This window comes from Alosa alosa, chromosome 5 (assembly GCF_017589495.1).
Source record: "Alosa alosa isolate M-15738 ecotype Scorff River chromosome 5, AALO_Geno_1.1, whole genome shotgun sequence".
NCBI classification, from domain to species: domain Eukaryota; kingdom Metazoa; phylum Chordata; class Actinopteri; order Clupeiformes; family Clupeidae; genus Alosa; species Alosa alosa.
Genome location: NC_063193.1, coordinates 36721857 through 36731965, shown reverse-complemented (window position 1 = coordinate 36731965; position 10109 = coordinate 36721857). Strand labels below are relative to the sequence as shown.

The window sequence follows — 10109 nt, the reverse complement described above, 5'->3', positions numbered from 1 at the left end:
CTAATCTGGCTTTCCACAGAGAAAAACTTTCTTTGTCCTTACCATCACCCATGATAGCACGGGGAAGTTCGACCGATAATGAATCACTCGTGATGTAATGTTAGTAGCACTGCCATCACCACCAGCAGTAGCGTTAGTAGAAGTGCTTTTAAGCTGGTACTTGCCCCATTCCGGGGAAAACAGTACAATATCCTCGTCGAGCTCATGTTTCCACCGTGTTATTATATCAGCCAAAGTCCTAAAACACGAAACCAGCAGTCGATAAACGTCACGGTTAAGAAAAACCAAGCAAATGTGTCAGCAAAAGTCCATCCATGCAAAACTGCATTCACCGTTTAACTTGACTAGCATTGGTAGCGTAACAGCTGTCCCACACAGTAAAAAAACAAGGTCTTCAATAACGACCAAAAACACCGCTGCCACCAGTCTGTAACCCTACTTTTTAGAGTACTACCTGGTTAATTATCCAGTCTCGTTGGGCGGAAGGAAGGCGGGTTACAGGTGTGAAGTTTAACTTTCAGGAGCTTTATTTTACGGGACATGTACAACCAGCCAGCACACTCTAACTCTGCTCTGCCTCCAACTTAACGTTCCCCTAATTATCTTCCCCTAGATACATTCCCGGAACCAATCTCATAACAGCATATCCATCATTTCCAAGACATCCACAAGGGCGCATAAACAAAATACAAAAATTGACATTAACATATAAAATAAACAAAGCCATAAAATATACAGCTACATAAATATGCTGCCCAGAAACCTTGTGAATAGTTCTGATTTTTTTTACTACACTATACTTGAGGTTGAAATATAGCCTTTGCCTACAGCATCTCCTTAACAGTAATGTTAACAAAATGACAGCATTCATATGACAAAGGAAAGCGAATTCGGTCCTCCAAGACTGTGCCACAGCAACCAGTGTAGGCTACATTCCTGCAATAGGCTACTCGAAGCAGATGGCTGTCTGACCCGGTCGAGTGGGTTAATGCTGCGATATATCAGAACAGGTCTGCAACTTTCAGGCAGTTCTTTTTTTTTTTTATTTGCAAACATCATTGACATTACAGAAAATGCAACACTACGACATGCACATGAATACTACATACATGACAAACAGGCGTTACATTACATAAACACATACTGTAACTTAACAAGACATCACATTGACTTGGCTTCCACAAACATAACACAACATAACATTAATAACAGAAAGGCTAAGGATGATTTCGTCCAGGATGATTACAGATATGATTATCAGGGATGAAATTGATGACCTGGAATGAAAAAGAAGGGGGATGGGAGTGCCGGATGGTAGCTCTAAAGTGTGAATGAGGTGGTGTTTGGGATGGGGGTGGGGATGGGGGTGAGGGTAGTGAGTATGTGAGGGTGTATGTGTGTGTGTGTGTGTGTGTGTGTGTGTGTCGCATATGTATAAGGCTGGTTTGCTGTTGGGCCAGGAGGAGAGAAGCTGGAACATAGAGAGGGAGGGTTTCAGGAGAGGGAGTTGTAATTATTCTATTAATGATAAGTATAATAATAGGAATAACTGATTGCCTGGTTGATTGCCTGACTGATTGCCAACCTGGGCACCCATTAATGGCCACAGTTCCACCCAGCCCCTGCAGTTATGCTGCGACGAGCTGACAGAGGGAGGACCTGCGTGCCACCCATCAGCCTCAGGCCCCCAGCATGCACACATCCCCCACTACCACGACCAACCACACCTAGCCCCAGACCTTCACCCAACCGCCCTCTTGACCTAAATATGTACAGTATGTGAATGGCTAGGTTGGGGGTCTATCTAGAATGTAGCATTAAAGAAGTGGGCATGCATGGTGAATATCTGTCAGGATTTCCCCATGCACACCACACTTACCCTGTGTAAGATGTATGCCTCAACAATGTGTGCATTAAAATAAGTGAGGCATGCAGATAGACACCTGATGAGGCATCTACCTGCACTCCACTCTTACCCTAGCCTGTTTTGTAGTTTTTTGTTTATGTATGTCACCTAACATGTAGTGCGATTAAAGAGAGAGTAAAAGCGTGCTGTGTGCTTCCAGGACAAAGGCGTGTGCATGGCGTGTGAGGGAGGGTGCACACCGGGGCCCAGGGCCAATAGGTAACCCACAGGACCCAACCAATGCAAAACCACACAGCGACCCGCCAGGGACCGAGTCTCCCAAGCCATCCAATGGGGCCCGGCAGAATAACTTGATGGGAGAGGCAGAGAGAAAGAGAAATTAGTAAAGTTATCAGAGAATGTAAATAAAGGGGAAAGAAGGGGATGCTATTTATATTACTACTAATAATAATAATAATAATAACAATAATAGTTCCAGCTACCCTCCTGCCTAGTGTTCGATGATATGTGTATCTGTTGATGAAGTGTGTTATGATCGTGTGGAGATGGAACTCAGGCAAAGAGGGTCAGGACTGTAAGTAGGTGATAAAGGGGTACCAGGAGAGGTTGTATCCTGAGTATTGATTAAGTTTGTAGTTGATAGGTTTTCTAATGATATATAGTCTGTTAACAAGTTTTCCAATGAGTGATGTGAGCTTTTTTTTTCCTAGATTTCCAGTTCATGAGGATTGTTTTCTTGGCGATAGTCAAGCTACCAGTAGTGTTTTATTGCGGGAGTTGCTTAAATTGACTGTGGATATATCACCAAGTATGCATAAGGAAGGGGATGCTGGGATGTGACAGCCAAAGATGGAAGAGAGAGATTTTGTGACACTCACCCAGAAGTGGTTGATTGGAGTGCAATGCCAAACCCGCATGAATGTATGTATCTGGGTTATTTTGTGTGCAGTGAGTGCAAAGATCCGAGCCAAACCCCATTTTGCCAATTTATGTGCAGTGTAGTGGAATCTGTGAAGAACCTTGTATTGTATTAGTTGTAGATTACTATTCTTTGTCATGAGGGTAGATGTTTTGCACATTTTGGTCCAGAAGTCGGCAAGGGGAGTAATTGATAAGTCTGATTCCCATTTGTGATATGGCAGGCCAATTGTTTTCTGAACAAGATATAATTTTGTAAATTTGGGAGAGTATTTTTTGGGAGAGGGGAATATTAAGCAGCTCTGAGATTGGTGGGGAATGTCAAGGTTAGCTGTCTGGATGTTAATTTTCCTAGGATAGATGATTTAATTTGCAGGTATTGTAAGAAGTGTTTACTCGATGCGTGCTTCTGGACCAAACAGGAAAATGAGGCCAGATTATTGTCTTGAAGAATGTGTTGAAGGTGAGTGATGCCCTTTCCCATCCATGTGTGAAAGTTAAGTGTTTTTATTGGCCCGGTGAAATCTGGGTTATTCCAAATCGGAGTGCGAATTGATGGTGCTATAGGTGAATCAGTGATGTGGTAGAATCTCCACCAGGCTGTCAGAGTAGCTGGAAATTGTTGGGGCTTTGAAGGATGGATGTTTTTTTGACTGACTGACTGCAGAAAGGGAGATCTGAGATTTTTAATTTCTTACAGATTGTTTGTTCTAGGTCTAACCAGGTGTTGTCTGAGGGGTGGGGTGTAGCCATTTGTGGATGAAGTGGAGCTGGTTGGCCAGGGCATAGTGCTGGAAGTGTGGGGGCCTCTAGTCCTCCCATTGCTTTTGGTTTTGGAGAGTGGCGAGTTTGATCCTTGGGGTCTTATCTTTCCAGTAGAATTTAGTGATTAATGAATCGAGAGACTTAAACCAGAGGGTGGTGGGCTGGGTTGGAATCATAGAGAATAGATAGTTTATTTTGGGCAGTATTGTCATTTTGATTACTGAGATTCTGCCCATGATGGATAATGGGAGGGTTCTTCCAGCGTTGAAGGTCATCATCTATTGAAGTGAGTAGAGGGGAATAATTTAGGCTAAATAAGTCCTGACAGCCTGGGGAGACTTTATCCCCAAGTAAGTGATATAGTTAGTGCAGAGTGGGATAGGTGAAGAGTTGGCTGTCACATCCCAGCTGTTGGGATGTAATGGGAGAACTGCAGATTTTATTCCAATTTGATTGAGTATTCAGAAATTTTTAGAGAATGTGTCAATGAGTTTGATGGTTTCTTCTACTGATGTTGTGGGGTCTTGAAGAAAGAGAAGAATGTCGTCAGCATAAAGGCTGATTTTGTGATGCATATATGGAGTCCTGGACACCTTTGATGAGGGGGTTCTGGATGGCAGCTACTAGGGGTTCAATGAAGATTGTAAATAGTGAGGGCGTAGAGTGGGCACCCTGTCTAGTTCCCGGTGAAGAGAGGAAACTTTGTGATGTTGGTCCATTGGTGATTACTGTGGCTGAAGGTATATATAGAAGTTTAATCCAGTTAATGAGCGACTCCCAAGCCAAACCTCCCTAATGTGGAAAACAGGAAATTCCAGTTCACCCTATCAAACTTTCAGGCAGTTCTGAGTTTGAATCTAGGCAGGAGCAGAGCTATATAAAGGCCTAGGCCTATTGTTATAATTTTTGCAAGGTGTTGCTCCTGGCAATACTTGTTTATAAGACGCTTGGTGATTAATTGATAGCTGTTTTGGGACCGCGTTAACGTTCTTTATAATGAGCACATCCTGGGAGTAAAACGACTGTTACGCTGCTTTCGTTACAACTGTAGGCTACAATGATTGCAATACAAAAAAATATGGCGTGTTTAGTTAGTTTTGTGATTTTTTGCACTTTTGCCTCTTGTGTTTTCAGGTTTGAGGACTTTTTTGGCAAGATTGACCTTGGTAGACTCTGCATATTATGTTATTTCTCCGTATGGAAAATAAAGTCAATTTTCGACACACGGATATTGGATAGTATATTGTTATGCTATGTAGGCTACTTTTTTTGCAATGCACGGACCTAAAACTGGGAAACGGACAAATATTGTACACGCAATTGAATTTGATTTTGGTCGGGGTCGGGTGGGTGTACGTATTCATAGTACCATAGCTCTCTCTCTCTCTCTCTCTCACACACACACACACACACACACACACACACACACAGTACCTTTCTTAGCCACAGTTAATTTTAGTGGTGATATGTGTTATGGACATTTATTTTTTGCATTATTTTGAATATGACTCGCTCCAGTCTCAACAGCACTTTCCCAAGAATCTAAGTTCAACACGCATCCTAAGTTCTAACACATATCCCCTCTTCGCTTCTCTCTCCATCCCTGCACACGGTGCTTTCTTAAAGGAGCTGCACCATCTTACAACAATTGCATCTACATTTTCATATTAGAATGTTTTGTCAAGTGTGTTTTAAACTACCGCGGATCAATTTAAGTTCCCCGCGTCCCGCCTGAAAGTCTTATGCCATATCGTTACACTATCAAATCTATAAGTAACCGCGGACAAATAGGGTATAAGATATATAAACTCACGCCATTGTATTATCATATATGTTTGGTAATGGCTCAGCTTTCTCTGATTGTTCTACTGACTTGGAAAATGCATCATGGAAGCAGTAAGTCAAGTCGCATCAAAAATAGTAGTGGCAGAACTCCAAAGTGACACCTTGTGGTTGTTTGTGTCAACTGTAGTTTGTGCCATTTCTGCTGAGAAAATGGGGTGGGGTCGGATTCCTGAAGGAACCGGCCAAACTTAACTGGGACCCACTGTAGCACGTAAGACTTGCTCATGATTTTTTTTTCTTTCTATTTTCTCTCTTTCATGAATGTTCAAGTCTGGCTATCTGGCTAACTATCTATCTGATCATATGTGCAGCATTGACATGGATGAGCGGTGGACTAACCCAAGGTTCTGTGAAGATGGGGACAGTTCTGGAGGAAGATGATTTCCCCTTTCTTCAGATTACCTGTATGTTGTGTATTGCATTTAGAGCGAGAACAGTAGTTACAGTGATGGTAGTTACTAACTAGTCCAGGAATCCATGTTTGTTTGTTTTTTTATCTCTCTGCAGTCCTGGAGGTGCAGCTGACATTGAACAGCTGCACGAGATCAGCCTGGATGAGGCTGTGCTTGATGTTGCGATGCCTACTGCCCCAGAAGATGATGTGAGCGATATTCCAGACTCACACAAGGTTGATTGTGAAGATGACCTGGTTGGCAAGAGTGCCAGTATTGTTTATAATGAAACCCAAAGACGCTACCACCTACCTCCAGTTGCCTATACAGAGGTGCAGCAACCCAACAAGGTTACAGGGACAGCATGCTGCAGGACCACCATTTCAGGACCCTGAAACCTAGGGAACTGGTGTCATCTTGGAATGGGTAAGTCTTGTAACTTCTCTAATTGGGTACATGTGCTACACTATAATCTGGAAAGAACCTCCCCAGCTCCATTTGGCAGTTATGTTCTACTACTGTGTGAAGTGTGTAATGCTTTGTCAAACTGCAATTAGCAAGAATTAGTTGTCTTCAGTGGTGGACATTACTTGAGTACATTTACTCAGTTACTGTACTTAAGTTGCTTTTTCATGTATCTGTACTCTACTTGAGTATTTCAATTTTGTTAAACTTTTACTTTTACTCCAGTACATTTCGGAGGGCCAAATATCTTACTTTTTTTACTCCACTACATTTTGTGACAGCTGAAGTACAGCTGAAGTTCCTTTGGAAAAAAGACTGTACAAAAACATGTAAAATGTATATTTTCTATTAAGCGAGCTAGGCGTCAAATAATGGTGTTGCCTAACCTATGTTATTGTCATATGCACTATTTACTGTACCTTGTTGGACCCTTTTTTTTCAATTATTGATGTTACCATAACTAACCTCTTGACGCCATCAAAGCAAATGATAGACAATGATCGGGATAATCTGACACTATCAAACACAAAAAGGGAACATCTTGATTTGGTCCGAAAGTGTAAAGCATTTAACAAAGAAAAAATGTGGTTACTTTGAAGTATCTAAGATAAGATATCACATTAGTTTGTTTTAGTTATTTCTACATACAACAAGTATTAGCTGATTTTGTCCTTGAATGGAGGAGAAAGGCTCAATGAATGCATATGTCTGCATATGTCAACAATGCAACTGTATTAGGCATAATACATTTCAGGACTTTTTACTTTTGATACTTAAGTACATTTGAAGGCAAGTACTTTTGTACTTCCACTCAAGGGAAATGTAAAAGGAGGACTTTTACTTTACTGGAGTAACATTTGACCATGTGTATCTCTACTTTCACTCAAGTACAGGATTTGTGTACTTCATCCACCACTGGTTGTCTTCATATGGAAAGTTTTTCACTTTGTCAGTAATCTCCCATTATCTGCACAATGGTATTGGCAAATGTGGTTGAGACTAGTGTTGGAACAAGTGTTGGCTTATGAAGGTGTGAACGCTTGGGCCATTACTGGCAGCACCAAACTGTTATGGAATGCTGTTTCAGAGAATTTGTCAGGTTAAACAACTTGTCGTAGTAAGTGTAACCACGATTTGACATCCTGTCTTTATTTATGATGGTCACTCATTCTGGGGTATCTTTTTGTTTACCCCTCCACTAATACAGCTATGTCCCTTTGGACACCCTTTGTGGCGGTGGAATTCGCAGCCCCTGTTGAAGTACGGCATGCAGGGAGGTGATTTCATGCTGGCCATCAACATACTGCTCTCCGGGAACAGTTACAGGAAGATTGCCTTTCTGTTCAAGTTCATGCAAATGGGGAAGGTGGCTGAGCCTACCTTTTTCAAGATTCAAGATGCCTATTGCATTGAACCAGTTGAACAGTTCTGGAAAAAGATAAGACCTGATGTTCTAACCTGTTTAAAGGAGAAGGATGAAGTTGTTGTCCTAGGTGAGACTCCTTACTTCATCTTTGATTACAGCGACATGCCTTTGACTTGCTGTGAAAGTCAATAACACTAACCTTTGTAACATTCTTTGTTTTGTTTTGTTTACTCCTTATGTGATGGCAGAATGGATTCTCCAGGTATTGTGTGTGTGTGTGTGTGGGGGGGGCACATGCTCATGTGACATAATTGGTTATGGTGCATATAGTTCACACACCGATAAACTTTCTTCTCATTCTACAGGCCACTGTGCACAATATTGCACGTACACGACTATAGAGCAAGACTCTCGTGACATTGTGCATATTGTCTCTGTCGACAAGCGGGAGACGAACAGTAATTCGGTGATCATGGAGAAGGACATCATTCATAGCTTCATTAGGACAATGGATGCACTTCTTCCAGAGATCCATGTTACCGAGGTGGTCACCGACGCACATCCTCACATCTCAGCATTGCTCAGTAAGGACAATGTGTGGTTTTGACAAATGTGGTCTTTAGAATCCTGTTGTTCATGTTGGTATGTCTGATTGTAATGACTACTATTTCTTAGATCCTGAACGTGGCAAATACAAGGCACAGGGTCTGAAGCATTCCCTCGATATTTGGCATGCAGCCAAGAATTTGGGGAAGAAGATCCGACGGGTATGCCATTTTTTCACACCCTCATTGGATAGTTGAAGCTGTTCATGCTGTGGCTGTGTAACATGTACATCTTTTTTTCAGGCTGGTACAGTGAGGGACCAGTCAGCCCTCCTGCCTTGGATAAAGGACATCGTAAACCACTTCTGGTATTGTGCCAAGCAAGCCTCTTCTGAGGAACAGTTCAAGGTAGGTTTATGTGAATTGCAAAATTGTAAACACAACCAATGTTTTGGGGTGTGAAAAAGGTGGGAGAGATGACATGGTATGTGTGTGTGTGTGTTTTTTAAATTTTTTTTTAGCTGAAGTGGCATGCACTCCTGCATCATGTCCGCAACCAGCACACATGGTCAACGGGATGCTGTGAGCATGAACCTCTAGGAGACAGAACCCAGGAGAAACCTTGGATAAAACAAGGTAATTGTATTGTGATTGTCATGTAATGTGTCTGAATATGCATGTACCATCAGCCTATTCACCATATGAATTGTTACAGGTTCAGCAGCTCACCAGGCTCTCACAGCCATTGTATTGGACAAGCGGTGGTTGAAGGATGTGGGGAAGTTCATTACCTTCAGGTAAGTTCTCGGATTTCATTTCAAAACATATTTTTGTCCAAGACTATTACAATAAATAAATTCTTGGAATTATACTGTGTAAGTAAAGCAGTGTCTTACACATGCCAATCTTGATGTCTGTACTGGTTGCTTGGCTGGCCTGTCAGCTTGGCACAGAGAAGCTATCTAAATGAAACAGGGTTCCCATAGACTGTGATCCTTTCACTTACTGAAACTGGTAAAGAGCAAGTTGGTTTGTTTCTCATCCTACAGGACTACGGCGGATCTGGAGAATTTCCAGAATCACATCCTGATGTACGCTGGAAAGCGGTTTGCCTACAGTCCAGCAGTGTACCACACACGGACCCTGCTGGCGGCGATCGACTACAACAGTCATAATCATCGCCTTCCCGCGCGCAACAGACAAGGTCAAAAGATGTAAGTGTTTAGTATAAGTGTTATACGCTTTCCCATAGAAAACCATTTATGCCTAATAGTCAGATTTGTAAAGACAATAGTACAAACTGTGTCTCCTTTGCAGGTACAGGCGCTACTACAATAAGAAATCAAAATGCTGGAGTGTGTATGGCCTGAAGGAGAAGAAGAACTATGGGTACATTACAGACCTGCAGAGGGCCATTGTTCGGCACCCGACTGAGAAGTGGAGCTGGTCTTCCAAGGAGACAGACTCTCCGGCTCGATGACCCTAGGCGCTTGGGTTTGCTGGCCGCTACACTGCAACCATCCACCGCAGAACTGGTTCGGACTCATGTTACGCGTGGGGAGGGTGTCCCCCAAAGTGAGCGCTGAGTGTGTGTGCGTGGTTGGGATGGGGGGTGGGTGTGTGTCTGTGTATTATGTAAATAGTTATGAGTGTGTGTGCGTGGGTGGGATGGGGGGTGGGTGTGTGTCTGTGTATTATGTAAATAGTTATGAGTGTGTATGAGTGTGGGATGGGGGGTGTGTGTGCGTGGGTGGGTGGGATGGGGGGTGTGGGTGGGTGGGTGGGATGGGGGGTGTGTGTGTGTGGGTGGGATGGGATGGGGGGTGTGTCTGTGTGTAAATAGTTATGTATGCAAATGAAAAAAAAATCCTCAATGTGTGTTTTCTGTTTATTTTTAAACTAGAAGTATAAGAAATAATATCACACCATAATGAAAATGATTTACA

At 42.6% G+C, this 10109-nt stretch overlaps 1 protein-coding gene across 1 annotated transcript in view; it reads left to right on the top strand.

The window, feature by feature from the left end:
• LOC125295325 overlaps positions 1–9787 on the top strand; it is a 27482-nt gene extending 17695 nt beyond the window's left edge. The window contains exons 6-14 of the mRNA XM_048244593.1: positions 5903–6137; positions 7502–7618; positions 8064–8202; positions 8294–8385; positions 8467–8571; positions 8685–8799; positions 8879–8960; positions 9213–9377; positions 9481–9787. Of these exons, the coding sequence (XP_048100550.1) occupies positions 5903–6137; positions 7502–7618; positions 8064–8202; positions 8294–8385; positions 8467–8571; positions 8685–8799; positions 8879–8960; positions 9213–9377; positions 9481–9643 (1213 nt within the window). The 3' untranslated portion in view covers positions 9644–9787. The remainder of the gene's footprint in view (positions 1–5902; positions 6138–7501; positions 7619–8063; positions 8203–8293; positions 8386–8466; positions 8572–8684; positions 8800–8878; positions 8961–9212; positions 9378–9480) is intronic.
• Positions 9788–10109: the final 322 nt, after the last annotated feature.